At 36.9% G+C, this 22,743-nt stretch overlaps 1 protein-coding gene across 2 annotated transcripts in view; it reads right to left on the bottom strand.

Annotated features, from left to right (window-relative positions):
- Positions 1–22,075, bottom strand: part of ZBBX (zinc finger B-box domain containing) — a 91,314-nt gene extending 69,239 nt beyond the window's left edge. For both annotated transcript variants that reach the window (XM_023753918.1, XM_023753919.1), the window contains exons 1-6: positions 22,008–22,075; positions 19,534–19,647; positions 17,850–17,940; positions 10,162–10,210; positions 9,035–9,144; positions 5,887–5,982 (exon numbers count right to left, since the gene is read on the bottom strand). In XM_023753918.1, coding sequence (XP_023609686.1) covers positions 5,887–5,982; positions 9,035–9,144; positions 10,162–10,210; positions 17,850–17,940; positions 19,534–19,647; positions 22,008–22,075 — 528 coding nt within the window. The remainder of the gene's footprint in view (positions 1–5,886; positions 5,983–9,034; positions 9,145–10,161; positions 10,211–17,849; positions 17,941–19,533; positions 19,648–22,007) is intronic.
- Between the last annotated feature and the right edge of the window lie 668 nt (positions 22,076–22,743).

Raw genomic sequence — 22,743 nt, 5'->3', positions numbered from 1 at the left:
GCAGAAGTTTCAATTTAAGGAAGCACCAGGAAGTTGATTTGTCTGCACAGTCATGCTACAACCACCGATTTTGATTATATCAATAATAAAATTGATATTTTGATTTCTACCTTCTGGATCTAATATCTATTTCTCAATTCAGAATTTGGAAAGTAAAGAAAAAGATGTTATATATTAACCTTCAAAATAGCAGCACTAAATTACTCTAAATTTAGGGCAACAATTATCTGTAATTTCACTCTGAATAGCATAATGTCATGTTTGTTCCCCAGAAAACAAATGCTGAGCTTTGCCTGCATGGCTTTTCCTGCTCTGAGAACAACACCTGGACAAGTGAAGGGAGGAGAATTGGGTAGAGAGAACAGCTGACTTCAATGCAACTGCCAATCCCAAGGCGGGGAGCTTTGAAAGCCCATCAGAGTTGACAATGGAGGTAAGTGGGCTGCTGGCAATGTACCCTCACATAGACCAGAAATTGGACCAGAAAACAGGCTGCCTCCAGAGATGGAGTTTAAGCTTGGAAATAGCCATTCCCTTTGAGCAAAATAATTTATGAGAGAGGCTCAACTATGGCTCATCCACAGGCAACACTCTAGTAAGTTAGGGAATGAGTGTCTCAGTCCTAAAGAGGAGGATCTGGGGGTACACCACAGCATCAACAATATGTGTATGCACAACATTTACAATGGGCCGCCAGCCCTGGCCAGAGTGGCTCAGTTGGTTGGAGCGTCGTTTCCTACACTATAAGGTTACAGGTTTGATCCTGGTCAGGGTGCATACCCAGGTTGCAGGTTCGTGCATGAGGCAACCAATCAATGTTTCTCTCTCTCTCTCTCTCTCTCTCTCTCTCTCTCTCTCTCTCTCTCTTTCTCTCCCTCTCTCTTTCTCTATAATGAATTTTTAAAAATTAAAAATCTATATATATAAAGAGCCAGGGACCATCGCAACTGAACGGAAGACCAAACAGGCTGAGTGGGGCGACAAGGCTAGCAGGGGGGTTAGTGAGGGATGACCAAACAACTGAGCAGGAAGCTGGGGGGCGACCGGGCCAGCATGGGGTTGTGGGGGGGAGGGGCGGGGGGGCAGTGAGGGGCAACCAAACAACTGACCAGCAGGCTGCATGGGGCAACCAGGCCAGCAGTGGGGTTAGTGAGGGATGACCAAACGACTGAACAGCAGGCTGTGAGGGGTAACCAGGCCAGCGGAGAGGGGGCAGTTGGAGGTGACCAGGTTGGCAGGGGGTTGCAGTTAAGGACAACCATGTTGACAGGGGAGCAGTTTGGGGTGACCAGGCCTGCAGGGGGGAAGTTAGGGGCGACCAGGCCAGCAGAGGGGGGCTGTTGGGGGCAACCAGGCCAGATTGGCGGGGGGGGAGGGCAGTTGGGGGTGACTAGGCTGGCAGGCAGAGGCAGTTAGGGGTGATCAGGCTGGCAGGGGTCCAGTAGGGGCGATCAGGCAGGCAGGCAGGTGAGCAGTTAGAAGCCAGCAGTCCCAAATTGTGAGAGGGATGTCAGGCCTGAACCAGCAGTCAGACATCCCCTGAGGGGTCTTGGATTGGAGAGGGTGCAGGCTGGGCTGAGGGCCCCCACCCCCATGCATAAATTTCGTGCACCAGGCCTCTTGTAAATAAGTAGTAAAATGGGCTACTATAAGGTCATCCAATTAAGTAACCATATTATCCAAAATGACTAGCTATGATTCGAAAATATAACAAATAAGTCATGGCAATATAATGCACAGCGTGGTGACTATAGTTAATAGTACTGTATTGTCTATTTGAAAGTTGCTAAGAGAGTAGATCGTAAAAGTCCTCATCGCAACAGAAATATTTTTTGGAATTGTATAATGACAAATGTTAACTAGATAGTCATTTGCAATAGATACAAATATTAAATTATTATGCTGTACAGCTCAAACTAATATATTATGTAAATTATACCTAAATAAAAATAAATAAAATGAAAATATAGTATTATTCTAAACGGTAACAGAATAATGATAATAATGTGAGTCCATAAGCTAATATTGGTTATTGTCAACTAAAAGAAAAAACTCTACCATAAAGTCAGTAAGCATAAATTGTACTGTAATAACTGAGGTTCTTCCTGATAATTACTTTCCTGTAGGTATGTTCAAGCAAGCAGATATTCCCACTGATAGCCATATTTACATAGGCATACCTTTATTTGAAAATAAAAACGTAAAGAGGCTGAATATAAATGTTTCACAGCAGGAAAACATAGAAGTTCTACCTCAGTTATTTATTCTTATTCACCTCTCCACTTCCCAAGATCGCTCCTTTCCATTTAAGGAAATCTCCATTCCAATTAAGAAAATATACATACCAGAATATATTAATGATTTGTTTAATCCAACCTCCCTTTGTATATGTCATACTTCACATCAAAATGCCTTTTGTTTTTCTCCTATCTTCCATTATCTCTGATTAACCTTGTTTCTTCTGTTTGATTATATATTGTTTAAAGAAAATAGACATTCCTGTTATATTAAGAACTATTTTCTATCAATAATAGGCTCACCCACTACAATCATCTTTTTTAAACCATTAGTGTTGAAAATCATTCTAAATATAGAAGTAGAATTTTCATCCTTAGTAATTCCCATTGCACATTTACACTTTATATTTCAGATAAGTAATTATTTAACAGTCTGAGAGGTAAAAATAAACTTGTGTCAAGCTCACTGCCAAGTCTAAATCAATCATAAGTCAAAAGAAAGGCCCTGTGAAATTATCATGTTAGTCAATATGGAAATGGTAATAGTTTGCTTTCAGTTTTTCAGAGATTTTTCTTGTAAGTAAAACAAGATATGACAGAACAAAATGGTACTTATTGACGGTGAACTTCATACAGACTCACTGGGCTAGAAGATGGAGGTCAAATGATTTACAATACTCAAATTTGGCTATGCTTTATAATAACTAGGTTCAAAAGATAAAGTATAGCAGCCATTAGCCTAGAATGCTTGCTTTTTATATAGTAATGCTTTTTTTCCCCTCATATAGTAATTTTATTTTTATTTTTTTGGGAACTGCTATATTGTTTTCCATAATGGCTACACCGTGTTTTCTTTCTTTTATTTTAATTTTCAATGCCAGTTTACATCCTATTTTGTATTAGTTTCAGGTGTGCAGCATATTTGTTAGACAATCAAATACTTTCCCACCAAATGTATTCACATCCTCACCAACACTTGTTACTTTGTTTTTGTTTCTACTCTTTAAAAAAATTGAATTTATTGGGGTGACAATTGTTAATAAAATTATACAGGTTTCAGGTATACAGTTTTACAATACACCATCAGTATCTTGTAGGGTGTGTTTACCACCTCAGTTCAAGTATTCTTCCATCACCATTTTCCCCCCTTTACCTTTTTGTGCTTTCCCCCATCCCCCTCCCCTCTGGCAATCACCATACTGTTGTCTGTGTCTGAGTTTTTCTTTTTTTTCTTTGCTTAATCCCTTAAAATGTCCACCCTAAAGTCTCAGATTAGGTATGAATTCAGCACTCAATAAAAAATCTCTTATGGCTTTGATGGTACCAAAAGGGCGAAAACCAAAAACACTCTATGACTGGTTAATAATAACTGATAGACAGAAAGAGATATCCGCTCATCGCTGAGCCATGGTCATCAGGCCAAGGCACAAGAGCATCCTGACGCTGAACGCATAGAGAAAGACAGGGGAGAGGATGGAAACAAGGAGAGAAAGCAGGATAATTTAGTAATTTCACTCGTGCATTTTACTTGGCAGAAAATTATTTAACAAAGGTTAAAATCTATTCAAATGTATATTCCCTCTCCTTCCTCCTCCCTCTCCCCATGTGTGTATGTGTGTGTGTGCATGGGGGGGGGGGGAAGAGGGAGAGAGAGAGAGAGAGAGAGAGAGAGAGAGAGAGAGAGAGAGAGAGGAGAGAAGGGAAGGGAGGGAGGGAGGGAGAGAAAAGAGAGAAGAGAATCAGATTTAAATTGGGAGGGCCAGTTCCTGAAGTTGAGGGGGAAACCATGTCTCATTGCTCTCTGTATCTTCCATACCAAGTACTGAATAAATCATTGAATGGAAAGTTCCTAACATAAACGCATAGTGGGGTAATTATACTTTTTCCCCTTAAAGTGGAGTGTCTTTAGTTAAATTCTATACTACTTCCATGTTAGCGATTACACTCACTTTTATATATATCAACCTTTATTTCTTATGACAGTTCAATTGCACCAACCTGAGGGGTGAGAATAACAGGGAGTTGGGTGGGTTTGTTTTTTGTTTCTTTGTCCTGTTCCCTCCATCATTTCTGCATTTCTACCTGGATGACCCAAACATGGAGTAGCCATTTGAAAGTAATTGACATTGACAAATATTAATATGAGTAATATGAGTAAGATCAATTTTAGGTTTTGCAGTTATCATGACTTGGGTTTTTAGAGCTACCGATATTTATATTCAAGAAACATGTAAAGCCCAGCTGGCGTGGCTCAGTGGTTGGGCGTCGACCTATGAACCTGGAGGTCACGGTTTGAGTCCCAGTCAGGGCACATACCCGGGTTGTGGGCTCCATTCCCAGTAGGGGTCATGCAGGAGGCATCTGATCAATGATTCTCATCATTGATGTTTCTATCTCTCTCTCCCTCTCTCTTCCTCTCTGAAATCAATAAAAATATATATTTCTTAAATGTAAAGATTTAAATCTACCAGTGATCTTTCAAAATATGAATCCAATCATCCCCATCCCTTTGCCTCTAAGAAATAATAAAATCCTTAACCCAGTGGTTCTCAACCTTCCTAATGCCGCAACCCTTTAATACAGTTCCTCATGTTGTGGTGACCCCCAACCATAAAATTATTTTTGTTGCTACTTCATAACTGTAATTTTGCTACGGTTATGAATCATAATGTAAATATCTGATATGCAGGATGTATTTAGGCGACCCCTGTGAAAGGGTTGTTTGACCCCCAAAGGTGTCGAGACCCACAGGTTGAGAACCACTGCAAGTTCCTTGATTCTCAGTTTTATCTCCAGGTCCAAGAGCAGGATCCTAGTGATATTCATCTGTGCAAGGTCACTGCCTACCACAGACACTGCTTCCTAAAGGTACTCAATGAATATTTGTTGTCAAAGGAATGAAATTTATGGCAAATCAAGGCATCATTAAATATCTATAATAATAAAAGCATAATATGCTAATTAGACCAGACAGCCGAACAAACTTCAGGACGTCCTTCCAGACGACCTTCTGGACGAAGCCAGGGCTGCAAGGGCCGAGCTCCTTGCATGAATTTCATGCACTGGGCCTCTAGTAAATCATATAATGTCATATCTACATTTAACCATATTTGTTGCTTAATTATGAGAATTTTAAGACCAGCTCACATGGTTTGAATTTAGGCATTTCAAAAAACAATGACTATATGAAAATAAATAAGAGCTTCTAATATATAGGGGGAAACCTGAGGGATAAGCTTATTTACATAATAATGAGGACAAATAAAAGAATAATTTTTAAACTAAACATAAAAAGTTAAACATAAATTAGATAGAAATAATACTTAAATCATGTGTTCAATTAAAACAATATTTAAAAATATGGTCTAATTTTTAAATGTCAAATTCACAGATAGAATGCATAATATAAAAATTCTAATCAAGGTAAGTGTTTTAGGAACTATATTAAAACACAGTTTAAATAGCAAAATAGAATTCAGATTAGTGTTCAGTAAAATAATTTCAAGTATGTAAAGACTGTCTGTTCATAATATAATTTTAGAAATTAGTGTAAATCATCCTAAATTCTCGATAATTAAGCATGTTTTAAATGTCTTTGTGTAGAAATGTTCTATAAATACACTACCAGTAAAGCATTTTAAAGTCATACCTGCAAAAGAGTTGTTCTATGGAACTTCAGTGCCCCCTTCTGGTGAATTTTAGCGAAGCATCCTGAACAGTAATCTTCTCCACACTCAAGACATACCTTAAAGATATTTAATTAGAAAAAAACAAAACAAACAAAAACACAATCTTATAATATGACTTTGTTAAAATGTTTGTGTAAAGATGTTATTGTTATTATATTTATTTCTTCCATTATATACCTATAGTGAAGTCCAAGGAAACTGGGAAAACCATTTGTCCCAGTTAAGATTTAACTCAGAAAAACTAATTTGTAAACAAATTACTCTCATATCAAAATAACTATACTAGCTAGAATGTTTTATATGTGTGTTAGATGAATGTATGTATGTAACATTTTTTTAATAAATCATAAAACAGTAGGCAGCATCAGGTCAAACTTCTTAACCTGGTAAAAACTACACAGCACTATCTCTGGGTGAAGACTACTCCAATGTTAGTTCTTTTATTTTTCTCTATGGATTAACAGGGTACACTTAGTTTCAAACGGTATGCATACAATTTGCCTCTAAAAGGCCCCATGCACTTCCTTGAATGTACTCTTTCACTGATGCTTCTCCAAATATGGTTTTAAAAGTATTTTTAGAAGATTCCCCAAACAAAATTATTTTTAAAAATATGGATAGAACTGCCTCAAAATGTCAGCAACGTGTATGATTGGTGAAATGATTATGGACAAGTATACATTTATCTTTCAAATTCTTTATGTGTTAAAATGTAATTTTTAAGTTTAGGGATAAACTGTAAAATGTGAGGTACTTGTATCTATAATGGTACCAAGCAAGACTGAAAGTGAAGAGAAAAGAAAATGGAATTTTTACTGCAATTGAAAGTACTACCATGCAGTTGTACAGTCATTTCAACACTCTTACCACTATGACAAAAGCAGTGAAAATGGCTAGAATCCCTCATGTCCTTGAGTCGGCCCACTTTAAGAACTACTCGTTGTGCAAATAAGAAATCATGACAAGATGGTTCCAGAAATTATGTCAAGGAGCTCACTGTCCCTTTGACTCTCTTTCATTTCCTCCCTTTATGGTGCCCTCCACCATTCTCCCCCTCCTTGCTCTTTCCCTTATCAGGGAACTGTAAGCCTAAAGCATTTGGGGCAGATTGGGGAGAGGTGGACCAATCTCTTCTGCCTTGTACTGGCCGATGGTGGGCTGAAATGTGCAATATAGTGATGCTTCTCAAACTGTAACGGGCACATGGATGACCTGGGAATTTGTTGCAATGCAGACTCTGGTTCAAGAATTCTGAAATGCCACCTGAGATGCTGTATTCTAACAGGCTCCCAGGTGATACCAAGCTCTCCGCTGCATGCACTGAGTAATAAGGCACTAGAATGTATAAAACATAGGAAAGTAGACTAAGCTCTTATTAAAAATTCAATAGACATTTTATGTCCATTTTTTAAAAATTGTATTATAAGTCCCCATATGATGACATAGTTACCTACAATAATGTAGACAGATTTATCAGATATAAAATGACTAGGCCAACACTACAAAAAGGTTGAGAGAGTAAGAAATATGTAACTATAATGAAACTAAAAAGAAAGGCTAGAATCAAGAACAATATTCACAATGTTTAGTGAGCATTTGCCCACTGTTCTAAGGGCTTTACATGTTTCATCTCATTTAATCCTCACAACAACTCTCTAATGTGACAATGACCATTGTATCTCCAATGTGAAGGTGATTAAGAACACAACGATTAAGAATTTGTCAAGTAACATAATTAATAGAGCCAGAATTTCAACCCCACATTCTGGCTCAAAGCTTAAGCTTTTAAGCACAGCCCACCTTACTAATCATTAAGTCAATTATTATCATTGATTGCAATACTACTCATTTATTTAAAAAATGATAAAACCTGCAATCAAATAAAAGCCAATATTTTTAAATGTCTGCATGTTCAGACAATGTGAATACTTAATGCCACAGATCTGAGCATTTAAAATAGCTAAGATGGGAACTTTTAAATTATGATAATTTTTTTAAAGTTCATGAAATTGACACCAATGAAAAGTTAGAGAGCTGTCAGAAAGCATTATTTGGGGGGCTTTTTTAAAGTTTGCTTTAGAACTTTTAAGGAAAGAAAGAATAAATATCATCGGGGGGAGGAAGGAAGACTTGCACATAAATGTACACAGCAGCCATAGACGTAATGGGGGAAAAAACAGAAACAACCGAAATGTCATTCAACACGGGAACAAACAAATAAATCTTGGTATCTCTATACTATGGAATACTAGTCAGCAATACAAATGAACAAACTACTGATAAATGTAACATGAATGAATCTCCACATGGAGCAAAACTTACACACACAAAAAATATTTATATACACAGGGGTAAGCAAAAGTAGGTTAATAATAAATAAATATATAATAATACAAGAATAAACTCTGTGTGTTGTTTACTCACACCTGTAAACCTCCTTAGCCCACCCCTGTGTATATACCTTCTAATTCCATTTACATGAAGTTCAAGAACAGGCACTACTAAGTATAAGGTGCTAAAAATCACAACAGTGGTTGCCTTTGCGGTGGGGATGAGTTGGAAAAGGCAAAGGAAACCTGCGAGGGCATTCTGTTATCTTGCTGGGATTGCAGGCCTTTATCGGAAGGTATCTAGTTACACATTTAAGATCTTTCCACTTCACAGTAAGTAAAATATGCCTCAATTAAAAGAGAGGAAGAGAAGAGAGAACGAGAGGAGAGAGTATGATGACAGCAAGTTAACAAACTCTTCAAGTGTTACCAAAAGGGGCACAGGGGGAGATGTGGGGGTCAAAGGAGGATGTCTGCTGCAGTTTTGGTTTGGGTTGTAAGTGGAAGATGTTGTTGTGTGTGTGTGTGTGTGTGTGTGTGTGTGTGTGTGTGCACCAAGGCAGAGAGGGCAGGTTCAAGTAGTGCCTCACCCGGAGTGAGAGGCGTCGTCTCAGTGCCCTGTGGGCCTTCCCCGGCAGCAGGCACACTCATCCTAAGGTGCACAGCGTGCACACTTACAGTAAGAGTCACAGAGGAAAAGTACGTCGCTACCAAAGCAGGGCAAGTATCTGAGACCACGTGTAAGTTCTATTCCCGTATCTCAGTAGAGTGTACGTACCAGCAGAGCGGCTTTGTTCTCACACTGCCCACAAACCTTCCCTCTTATCTTGGGCTTCTCTCTTTCAGAAAAATTTGCCATTTGATAATTAAGAGCTTGTCTCACTGGCTCTGGAAGGGGAAAAAAAGTCAGACTAATCACTCCCAGTAGGCTGAGGAGCCCACAGTCCCCTTCCTGTGACCATAGGGCCACACATATTCACCCATATCCACTCTGCTTAAAATTCACTTAAACTGGGCATGTACAATTATAGAATGTAGTAAGTGTTAAAAACTATGTTCTTGCCTGACCGGTGTGGCTCAGTGGTTGAGCATAGACCTATGAACCAGGAGGGCACGGTTCAATTCCAGGTCAGGGCACATGCCTGGGTTGCAGGCTTGATCCCCGTGTGGGGCGTGCAGGAGGCAGCCAATCAATGATTTTCTCTCATCATTGATTGTTTCTCTCTCTCTCTCCCTCTCCTTTCCTCTCTGAAATCAATAAAAATATATATATTTTAAAAACACACACTAAAAAACTATGCTCTTGATAGAATACCTGTGGCATTCTGTCACAGCTCCAGATCAAACTGAAGCCCACACAGAACATCTTCTATACTAAACGTTATACATTTCTAGAACTTGTTCTGCCAAATCATCTTAGCCATTCAAATCAAATGTGTTTGTCCTCTATTAAAAAGTCTTATTTTATTTGGAATTATTATATATTCAATATTGATTTAGGTTTTTGTTGTCAAAATATATTAAAATATAAATGAATTTTTCAATATTACCTTAATTTCCTAGAGTAAATTTTAATTTATAATTTATACTGCCAAATTATTATCCTAGTTAAAAGATTACATTAATAAACTTTAAGGACCAGTGCTATGAAAGTCCTCACTATGAAAAATACTATATTATAATCATATTCTAAGTTGCTATTCTTTATAGATAAACTAATCCCCCCTCCACTACAAACAAGCATATGTAAAATTTATTTTGAGTATCAAAGATAGAGAGTCATCATTTGAGGGTTTTGAATCTTTATATTGCATAAACAATTCTAGCACTTTTATTTTCTATGTAATTCAAATGTAAAAGAAATTATATCTGTAGCAACTAATAATACAATGGTAAACTATTTACCTTGAAACTTCTCCTTCAGTAATTTTAATCTCACTTTTCCAGGAGAAAGCTATATCAATGAAATAGATACTATTTGTTAGGTATACATTCTCTTATTCAAAGAAAGTTTAAGTCATTACCAAAAATACCAGAAAGTTATAAAATTTTGGTGCATCTTGAACAAAACAGATGTTTTGAAAGAATAATATAAAATTAATAGACCCTCATTATAGCATAAGTAGACCTTGTAATTAAGTTGATACAAATTTATAAAAAAGAAAATAAATTTTGGAAATACATAAAAACAGTCTTTTAAAACACCATATATTATTAATGAGACTAAATTATCTTATGTTAGACAAATATCATTATATATCATCAAATGATTTTAGGAAAGCACTGCTATTCAAATATTATAAAAGCTTTTCTAGCTCTGATCTTTCTAAAAGACACAAAGTCTAATATTTGCATAGACTGGATCTAAGTTGAATTATGACTGAGCTACTCTGCTTATATACTGTAGGAGCCAATATTATTATCTTATTTGACCAATTTAGAGAACCACATATTTAAGCATCATAGACTTAACCTCCAAATGTATTATTTGTGATCCTTGACTTTCCCAATTGTAGGGGGGAAAAAAGGGTAAATAAGACTAACTGCTAGGTATTTCAGATGAATATTCTCTTAAAATCCTGGGATCTTATGACTTAACTATATAACACAGACTGGCCAATTGCACATACTTGCCTTGGTCATTAAAACAAACATTGGCAGTACACAGGAAAACATGGAGGAGCGTGCACAGCTACACAGACAGTGTCAGTTCATGCCTACTCTTCAATTTGCAATTTGCAAACTCAATTGCCCAATTTGTACATGAGAACATGGGAACAATGGTTGCCTCTATGTCGATGGCTGTACCAACCAACCACAGTCATGTGAAAATTTAGGCCTAATTATTCTCAATGAAGCTAGTGGTTTTGCTTCAAAAGGGCATTTGTTATTCACGTTCTTTAAGTAGCTACTCAGATGCTATGTACCAACACAGCAAAAAAGAAAATGGGATTGAAATAATCAATTCTTAGTGAATACAACTTTTATTTTTAAACTTGTAATATTGTAAAAGTTACAGATAAATTAATCTCATGTTTATAACCAAAGTATCCAATATTTCTACCTTAATGATATGTCTGAATTGTAACATGATAAATGTGGTTACAGGCTACCTGGGCAGAGGATTTGCTAAAGCAAACCGAAGCTATTATTAGGGATATTTTATCCTTTGTTTTTAGTATGGTAAAGAATATTTTTCTGCTCTATAATATGGTCATACTAATTTCAAATGACTCAAACTGAATAAAAAATATTTCAATGAAATATTTTTCTAGCTGCTATTTTCAGGCAAATAGAATTTCCTCCTAAGATTGATTTTTTAAAATATATTTTTATTGATTTTAGAGAGAGAGGGAGAGAAACATTGATGTGGGAGAGAAATGTCAATCGTTTGCCTCCTGTATGCACCCCAACTGGGGATGGAACCCACAACCTGGGCATTTCCCCTGACTGGGAATCAAATTGGTGACCTTTTTGTGCATGGGGTGATGCTCTACCAACTGAGCCACATTGGCCAGGGCTTCCTAAGTCTGGTTTTTATCTGTTTGAGGAAGCATTGAGGGTGGAGTAGGGCTGGACTAGCGATACCCCCCCCCCCACACACACACACATGCATATATGCACATGCATGTACAAATATATAACTATATGTATATGCATATATATATGTATATCTAAATAACTGAAATTCAATACAATAAAGCCTATGCCTTATTAACCCACTTACCTTCCACCAGCAGATGTTGAAGAGGTGCCGTCAGGGATCAGGGCAGTTTAGTGGCTCTACCACACAGACATGCCAGGTGGACAACTGGGGTCAGACTGTGCTGTCATCAATGGCCTCCCTGGCATTCGCAGATTCCTCCAAACTCCCTTCAATGCCCTCATCTGCCATGCTGGGCCCACAATCCTCCCACGAGCCACCTTTACACATATTCTTAATCCAATTAGCTATTTGACCTTTGCCATTCTCTACTGTTTGTCCTTCTAGGCTCCTCTGCTATTCCATGGAGCCCTTATGAGAGAGTCACTTAACTATCTTATGCTTTAAATCTTTCAAAAAATCTCTCTTCCAAAAGTTCACATTATCTGGACTCACCTTTCCTCTGACACAACCTCCTCCACAGAACTTTCCGGAGGAACTAGGTACATTTCTACTCCCTTTCACTCACCAGAAGAAAAGTGTTTTTTTCCCTGTTTGCTCCTTAGTGCTGTCATCATTCTGCCTCTACTAAAAGTTCTCCCCACCCACTTACTGCCTTTATTAATATCTAGGATCTCTGTCCACCAGAATATCAGCAATCTACCCAGTATTTCTCTCCATCATATTTCTGGGTAATGATCGAGGAGACTACAATATCCATGTTCAACTGACATCCTAAAGCTGAAACCCTCCAACATACTGACAAGTATGAGCATCTAAATGTCTCTTTGACCATTATGACCAAACCTTGAACTTAAGTGGCAATCCATATGGCTGATCCTTCAAACTCAGAGTTCCGCAGTGCTAACCACGATCACCTTACTTCCTTCCTCTTAACCCCCATACCTGCCTACCTCTGTGATGACATAATACTAATCAGGTCCCTTATAAATCCATGCTGAACAACCCCAGTGAGCTCTTACGGCTCTTCAGCAATCCATGTATTCATTTGCTGCTAACCCTCAATCAAGATTCCCACAGTGGATACGCCAAACCTTCTCCATTCCAAAAAATTAAATTCACCCCATTTCCCTTCCTTAATCTGGGCAGATGACTTTACCTTCAAAGTTACTAAGAATGCTGAGGTCTTCCCAGGCAGTGTTCCACAGCTTCCTCTGCCTCACCCCCTTGTCAAACAAAACCTCTAAAATGTTACCTTTACCTCCACCTGTTTGCCCTTCCATCTTTCTGGTCTCAGAAAAAATGCATTCTTCTTCCCTTACTGCGCTGCCTCTTCAAAGATGACACCCCCCAGAAACTGGCACTTTCCTCATTTGCATCTTTAATCTTTACTCCATTTTGCGAATTTATCTCTCAACTACAAACTGACTCATCTCTACATCTAATAATGACCCAATCATCAAACCAAATTCAGTGTTTCTAGAAATTTTCATTCCCCATAAATAGACATTTCAATGTGATTTTCAGTCGATGTTACAATTGGTTTCACACCTAGTATCTCACACATTGCTAAAGACTCTGCGAAGTAATTAACAAGTATCATTATGCATGTTTACAAACATAGTGACAAAAACTCAGAAAGGTCAAATGACTTGCCGGAAAATCACAAAGCTAATGAAATGAGTGAGGAATTGAGTCTAAACAGGGTTTCTTGATGTTGGCCAAAATAATTCTTTGCTAAGAGAGCTGTCCTATTCTGTAGTATGTATAACAGCATTCCTGGCCTGTAGCCATTACATACCATTAGCAAAACAAACAAATAAACAAACAAACCAAGAACTCTCATTGGCGAATGAGAGTTCAAATGTCTCCAAACATTGTGTCTTTTGGGTGAGGGGGAGAAACACTGGTCTAAAAGTAGACTCAAAACTTTTCCATTACACAATGTATCAGACAAGGTGGATTTCTCCATATTTTCTAAAACCACCCTCCTTCACTTTCCCCTTCTATGAAATTACATTACTTTGATTCTACTCCCAATGTTCTTTCTCTTCTCAGGCTCCCTTCACTGCAGAGCTGGCGAATTATCTTAGAGCCAGCCTGCAAGCCTGCCTTTCAAATCCTGGCCCTGATGCTTGACCTTGAGCAAGTTACTCATTTGATGTTAAATTACTTCATCTGTGGAACTAGAAAAATAACCAGTGCCTTTTAAGAGTGATATAAGCACTTAATGAGATAAAACAGACAAAGCAACTGTTGACTGGTGTAAAACAGATAGCGAGTAAATATTAAAGTTCCCTTTGCCTCCATATACCTGGAGCTTTACCCTTCACACCTGCCCCTCCTGAGCTTTATCCTTTATACCTTTGTTCTGCTTTTTATAGATTCTTAGGAACCACATTTACTCTCTCAGCTCAGCTTCTACGAACACATGAGAATTCAAATAAAAACTCTAAATCTTGCCCTAGCCGGTTTTGCTCAGTGTTTAGAGCATCAGCCCATGGACTGAAGGGTCAAGGGTTTGATTCTGGTCAAGCCCCAGTTGGGGCGGGAAGCAACCAATCAGTGTGTCTCTCTCACATCAATGTTTCCCTCTCTCTCTGTGTCTTTCCCCCTCCCTTCCACTCTCTCTAAAAATCAATGGAAAAAATATCCTAAATCAAATAAAAACTCTAAATCTCTGAAATTTGTTAAAAGAGTTGAACTTAAATGTTCTGACCAAAAAGAAAAAGAGAGAGAGAAATATGTGAGGTGATAGATTATTAATTAATTCAGCATGGCAGGGGGTACTTTTACAACATATATGTATATTGAATAATCATATTGTACACTTAAAATATGTTACAATTTTGTTATTATACCTAAATAAAGCTGGGCGAAAGGAAGGAAGGGGGAGAGAGAGGGAGAGAAGAAGTTCTAAGTCAATACCCCAGAACTCTTTTTCTAACTCCTTTCTTTATTCTATCTCCTAAGGCTGCAATATCAATTATATATTTGATTTATTCCTTTCCTTTCTCACTGCTTTTTTAGTTCCATATATCCTTTGTAATTTTTCTGCTACATTTTAAGTTAGACTCTTCTCATTAGAATCTCTAGATTCTTTTAAAGATTTCTCTGCCTCTATACCATTGGCTTCCAAAGTAGCATGTATGCACATCTGAGGGAGCTCAGGAAGAGAGCAGAGAAAACCAAAGAAACATCTATTTATGTTCATATTATCCTTGATTAATATCCATATTTTTCTTTATAATATACATGATATATTAATAAACAAATATATATATACATATATGCACATATATACATATATGCAATTGAATTCTATTTATAAATAAAGAGTTCATGGGCACAAAGCTGTGCTCAAAATATATTCTTTATTAATGTAATGCATGATCAAAACAGTTTGGATATCATTCGCTCTATATTTATAAACTTAAAATGCACTGGATATCTGAACAAAATCAACCATCAGAAAGCATCACCTTAATCTTGCTATCCTCCTGCTCCAAAGCTGTCAGGGAATTCCATTCATCCAATGAAAAAAATCAAGAAGCCTGAGTCTGTTATTTAAGACTTTACCTCCTGTCCTAGCTCACCTGATATACCCACCTTCTACAGCACCCAACCCCCCAGGCTTTCATCCTTCGACTCAATTATGAAGATTATGGGGACTAGCATTATGATTTATTCATCACTGTTTTCTTACAAACACATCTAGTAGACTTTCAAATATTTGCAGAACTAAACTATTATTTCTCAAGCACAGATGGCTATACACTAAATAGTTATGGCAAAAATTACATACTGATGTTTTCTATAAATATTTTATATGTCATTATCTTCCACATTAGATGAGGATCTCCTGGAGAACAAGGATAATTCACTACATGACAAAGAAGGCACTTAATAAATACTAAAGAATAGCCTGGCTGGTGTGACTCCGTGGTTGAGCATTGACCTATGAACCAGGAGGTAACAGTTCGATTCCTGGCCAGGGCACATGCCTGGTTTCAGGCTCGATCCCAGTAGGGGGCATGCAAGAGGCAACCAATCAATGAATCTCTCTCATCATTGATGTTTCTATCTCTCTCTCCCTCTCCCTTCCTCTCTGAAATCAATAAAATATATTTTAAGAATAAAAATAAATACTAAAGAATGAATTAGATAAGAATCACAGAGTCAGCATTTTTAATACATTATATTTGCAATAGCATCCAAAACATGGAACACTATATCTCAGAAAGATAATAAAAAATAGAAGGTGGGTTATTAACTATTAATCCAAAAATTAAAGATACATATTTCAGTAATATAAAATGCTTTTTCAAAGCCAAAAAGTTTAGAAGCACCAAGCAACATGTTTGTAGATGCCAACAGCCCAATGAAAGTTTAATAACAAGTATATCAAAATAAAAGCTATATAAGTTAAAACTCACAAAGTCATGGATCTTGTACTAAAGAATTCAGAAGCAAAACAGTTTTCTTTATAGAAAGGCACTCATCTGGCTTTAATCATACATCTAATGCAATGTTATATTATAATACACTAGAGGCCCAGTGCATGAAATCCATGTGTAGGTACGGTCCCTAGGCCTGGCCTGCGATCAAGAACATCTTCCCTGGCTGCCGGCAGCTGGCCCGCCACCTGCCACCACCCACCTCCAGTTCCACATTCACCATCTTGTACCTGAGGTGGGCCCGGCCTAGGATATACTTCGAGCCCGTGTAGGAGGCTGTGATCCCCCCAGTGGAGACCTGTTCACAGGAGGTGCTTTTGTGTGGAATTTCTTTCATGATAAGGGATGGGGTGTGGGCCCCATGCCCGAGAGAGTTCTAGGGGACCAATGGCACTATCAGCGTCATTCTGGTCACACCTGAAGGTTCACTGCATTTATTCGCTGGAGGATTCTACTTGCAGGGTCCTGGGGTATGACAACCTATCCCACAAAAAGGTCCCATTAGCTTTCAGGTTGCATCACCACTGAGGAGGGTAAGATCAGGTGCTTTAAGCAGAGAACATGGTATTAGAATTGGGGTTAGAATTCAGCAGCATCAGGAGACAGGTTCCTCAACAACCCACCTAACCAACGCCTGCTACCTTGCTGAAGGCTTCTCCCTCCCCTTCAGGGAACAGGTGGGGAGGAGTGAGGAGCAACTGTCTGCAGCTGTGGGCAAACCTATGTCTCGGCTGCAGGAAAGAATACCAGCTGGCCAGGGAAAGAATGCCAGCTGGCCGTGGGGAGGGACCAAGAGGTTGGCCAGTCCCACCAGCTTGCTGGTCCTGCCCCCACGCCACCACCCATTCCCGGGCGATTGGAGCCTGCCAGCCAGGGGAAGGGACTGAGGTTGGCCAGCAGACCCAGATAGGACAATTGAGGCCTGCAGGCTGGGGGGCAGCTCCTGCGTTGAGCGTCTGCCCCCTGGTGGTCAGTGTGCATCATAGCGACTGGTCATACCACTGTTCAGTAGATTTGCATATTACCTTTTTATTATATAGGATAGTAAAGATCAAGTAATTCTATAGCTGGGAAACCTGTAAGTAGTTTTCCCTTGGGTATCTTCACATATACAATCAACAGGATATGGATAATTATTATTTAAGCAGAACATCAACATATTAAGCAAATGCAATATAATGAAAAGGCAGAAAAAAACTGTCCCTTTGTTACATCAAATAACCTGCATATAGAACCACATTGTTCTATTTCACATACTTGAAACCAGAACTGAACTGAATGAGAAAAATTAGTTTAAAAAAATTGAACTCAAAGTGACTTTCTAAAAATCAACTTGCAGATGGAAAACAAAAACATATCTGAATATGAAAGTTCTATGTAACCTATAAAAAATTAATCAAAATCCAATAACATGCAGTTGTTAAAACAAGAACAGTAAGTTCTTAAGTATGGAGAGGAATGCAAAACCCGAAAACATAATTTATATATTATTGCTTAGCAAACTGCTTGAGAATCAAATAGTATTTTCTTACCTTAATAACATTTCTTCTATTTTGTGACAGTATATGTGACTGATTACCCAATTTTCCCACTTTTCCAGATTTCCAGTGATAGTCACTTGACCTTCAATACATATAAAGAGAAAATAAAATGTAATAACCAAACACATTTCTCCTTTTAATGAAAACAAATATATTTGTCCTATTTCAGGAAATGGAAATTCAGTTTTTAGCATGTAACAGACCACCACAAAATGAAAATGAAATATCAATAATGCCACAGCATCCTCGGTAATTCTGAAATATAGCTCTACCATATTTGGAACTTTTGAGATAAAATGAATAAAAGTGAAATGTCCAGAGAGATGAAGTATTCCATTTTTTTGGACATTATAATGACTATAGATAGCTTGACTGATTTATAGGAAGTTTTACAGATTGTCATGCAATTTTAAAAGCTAAGGGTTCACACATGTAAAGAGGAAAAGGAAGTAAAACAATAATAAAAAATATTCAGCAGATCTACTAAGTGATTAATTCCTTATTAAAACTTAAAATTAGCTCCCACAGTGAAAGGTAACAGATAGTACAAAGAAGGCAAACTGTTTGCTCTACAGTTTAGTTTTCAAAGTACCTTTGAGACTCACATTTTTTTTAAGTCAACAGAGCAGGGAGTTCAATTCCCACTTAAAAAGTAATGAGACAAAAGCTTGTGCAAGGTCACAGATAATGAATAAGAAAGCCAAGATGAGAACACTGGGCTTCTAACTTCCTAACCAGTAAGTGGCACATTCTCATTCTGGTGACAACATTTACTATCCATGTAACCTCAGTAAGGCATTTAACTCTTCTGAAAACTCGGTCAAGCTTCAGAACAATTTTAAAAATATCTAAAAAAGGTTCCTCGGCTAAATAAAACTGACTCTTGGGGGCTGATTACAGAAGCTTTCATTCACAGACACATTTGTGAACCACTGAGAAGTCCAAAGCAGTGAAGTGTCAAAAAATAAAACTGGTAATTGGATCATTAAGAGAAGAGCAGCAAGATACACAATAAACTTTGTCAGCTGGGGTGACATACACTATTGAGATGCCTTGTTTAAACCAATGTTCTGGTCATTAGAAAGGGTGTGTGCAGGTGTCATCAATATTTTTCAAAGAGATAGACATAAAGATAAATTCTACTGAAACTATAATAAACATTTGAATTTTCTTTTAATAAAATTTCAGCTAAAGCATACTGGTTTAAAATATTTCAAACATACTCATGGTCTTGAATAATTCTTATATGTGTATGTACATGTAAACACCTGCCCCCTAAAGTTTTTTAATAAATAATAATGACTCTAAACATAAACTAGCAATCTCCTATTGATGGCAATTTTAGGGGAGCAAAGGGAAAGTTCTGTATTAATGTCCTGAAAATTCTAGACTATAAATGATTCAGAAGAAAAATAGAAGAAGAGAAATAAGAACATGTGAGAGTAAATAAGGTCCAGAAGATACAAAAGTAATGGTGATTTCAAAAAGCAACATGTCTTATATAAGAAACACAAATAGAAAAAAAAACAGGGGAAATTCAATATTGTTTGATCATCAGGAAAAGCCAGAAATTATTCATTCAGGACAGATCTTTATTGGAATGACAAAAGTACATAAAATAGTTCTTCACATAATTCAGTTTATTCCTCTGAAATTATCTAAAAACGTCACCTACTCTCTTTCTTCTCTGTCTTTGCTCCTTGTTGATTGGAACTCTTGTAGTTTCTTTTCCATCTCATGGTTCTCCAACTCTAACTGTACTTTCTCCATCTTCAGTTCTCGGAAATTTCTGAATAAGATTTAAAGGCAGAATGTTCATTTGGGATAAACCAACAAAATCAAAGCTAAGTAATTTTATATCAACTTTTCCTTTTAAGCAAAATTATGAGTAATAAATAGTGACAAAGCATGTTAACTACTTTCTTTGTTCTTTAAAATATGGTTTCTAAAGTTAGCATTTACTTTCTATTTAAGCAGGTATCTCTGCAAATCTTAGACTTTTATGTTTCCCATTGCATTGCTTGAGGTTTTAAATCATAATTCACTTTATATGTGAGCTATGCCTTTATATATGAACAAATATCTATGGCACACAATAGAAAACAAAGGAAAATTATTTTTAAATTTTATACTCTCTTTTCTCTAAGGATTCAAGTGTTTTTGAATCACAGTGTTTAAAATAACCACTTTTTCTATGTAAGCAGAATACATACTTTTGCTAAATCTTCAGTAAATTTCTATCTTTATGTCATATATATCTAATAAAAAAATTAAATATGAAAAAAAAAAGAACAGAGCCTGCTTGGAGAAAGCACCTATTAGGGTTTTGGTACAGGACCCATCGAAAAGGTTAAATGGGAACTGAGACAAGCACCACCAATTGTTTCCTCTGAAGAAAAACAAAAAGAAGATAACTTTTTAAACAAGAGCCCCCTTATAGATTTGATAATGATATCTGAAGCCCACCAAGCTTTTGACATAGCTATTTCCTTCATTTTACATTCTATTCTCTAGTCAGCATATCATTGACTCTTCCATGGGTGCTAACCTTGTTGTCTATCTTTTATTACCTATGATGAGTTTAAATCTCTACTTTCTGTATTACATGAGTGGTTTACTATAATCATGTAGCATGGGCACCCACACATGCTATCACAAGAAACCAAAATAAGAATAATGAAAATCAGAAAGAGAACTAATTTATAGAGATGGTGAGGAGTCACCAAGGAGCAAGGGAGCCAAAGGTGTGTCCCCAAATGAACACAATCCAGGGAGATATATAAAAAGTGACAAGAGGAAAAGGCTGTCCAGAGGGTTTAGGGAAGCTGGCAAGGATACTGAGGGAAAGGCTTGTTTTCATTATATCTGCTCTACAAGCGTAATTCAGCCCCTACTACATACCATACACTCACTAAATTAGGTAATAGAATATGAGACCCAATGGAGCTTCTAGTATAGAGAGGAACACAGACAAGCATGAGTGTAGTTGAGATACAGTATGATGGTGAGCTCACTGGAGGTGTACAGGGAGGTACCTGAGCATACCAAAAGGGCACATATCCAACCCCTGGAACTGTAGGAACAATTTTGTTTACTAACATCCTCTACAAGGTACCTGAGGACAGATTATGACTTCCTACTTTTGTTTCCACCATTCCTAGAACTCTGAATAAATGTTTGTTGGATGAATGTTTATAGGTATGTACACACAGACTTGGAACATATCACTAAAATCAAATGCATATCCCCTTTTCTTTTAGCAGAATAAAGGGAAACTGGTAATACCAGCAATTGCATATCTCCCCTCCCCCCAAAAAACAATGTGAATCCTTATCATGATAACGCCATAAATTTGTATCACATTTTCTAGTTACACAATGCTTTTACAGTAAAGGGAGAATTAGGAAAGCTCTGAAGACATTGAATACCATAGGACCATTGATCTGGATTAGGGAACTCAGAAATTAAAATTAAAAACCCACAGTCTGTTCCCAACCTATGCTAGCTGGCTCTTAGTGAAATTGTAGAGGAAGATTTTGGGAATTTTCAGGGACTCTACATGCTCTCAAAGGCAAACAGGATACTGAACTTCTAGCATCCCCGCCATGTCATGAAATTCCCAGGATACCCAGAGCTGCTTGGCTCTGGCTGAATGCATCTACCAGGCAATCTAGGACAGAAGGTATTCTTTCTGAGAAAGGTGAATTCAACATAGCATCTTTTAACCATACAAAGTGCTCAATTAGTGAGGACTTCCTTTTTCCTGTTAAAAGGTCACTCACCCTAATAGTCTCCTTAATTTTTAGTTTCTTTCAGTTTTCTCAGAGAAATATCTTTTTTATTTTACTTTATATAAGTGTCACAAAAATATTTGTAACTTTCTGCTATAGTTTTAATAGTTAGTAAGCACAACCTTCATTTATAACGTTTCCCTTCTATTCCTGGGGCATAAATATTTTATTCATTACTTTTTAAACTATTATCAGGCCAACTCTCTTATAGATGAACATACAAGCTGTGAAAAAAATAGAGATAAGAATTCACAAATTTAGAGTTCAACTCTAAACAGCCTTATGTAAAAATGTTTTCAGTTACAATATACAAAAACTTTAGAATTATTTCTCCCTAAGTAAATATGTATGCACTTACTTATATTTTAGCTTCACAGAATGTCCAGGTTTTCCCCATGGAAGAACTACAAAGTCTTTGCTGTTCATGATTATTGTCTTAATATTTTCTAGAAAGTATTGTTATTTGTGGAAACTTCTGAAAAAGCAACAAAGACAAAAGCATTATGTCAGCGGTAAAGAGGTTAACTTACAAATTTGAAACTACATATAACTCAGAAACTGTTAGGAGGGAAAAGGCTAAATCAAAGGTTAAACAACAAAAAAATATTATATGTGGTAAATTATTATAATTTATATACATTTACATACCAATAAAGTTATAAATACAACATTTCTGATGGAAATAAAATTTTACCAATAATTATGTAGCAAAAGATTATGCCAATATTCAACTGAAAGTGACGAAAGCATTCATAAACACAAGTAGAGTACATATTCTGGCTCTTTCTATGTTAAGGTTATAAAAATATATATCATGTATTTGTTCTCATCCAAAAATAACATCCAAGGCTAAATATAGTGAAAAGAGATACAATCCAAACTTAAAACTTCTTTTTTTTTGCATATATGGTCATGTAAGATGAGAATTAAGGTATATAATGATTACCCAAAGGCATTTTAATATTCTAATTTATCAAAGAAAATTTTAATGATGCTCTTAGCCTAAGGTCATAAATTAGCATATTTAGAAAGAATTTTCAACAAGAAATGAAACAAAATAGATTTTCTGCCTAACTCTAAGTTAACCAGAAAAT

Source organism: Myotis lucifugus, unplaced genomic scaffold (genome assembly GCF_000147115.1).
Source record: "Myotis lucifugus unplaced genomic scaffold, Myoluc2.0 scaffold_53, whole genome shotgun sequence".
Classification (NCBI taxonomy): domain Eukaryota; kingdom Metazoa; phylum Chordata; class Mammalia; order Chiroptera; family Vespertilionidae; genus Myotis; species Myotis lucifugus.
This window is presented reverse-complemented; position numbering and strand designations above follow the sequence as displayed.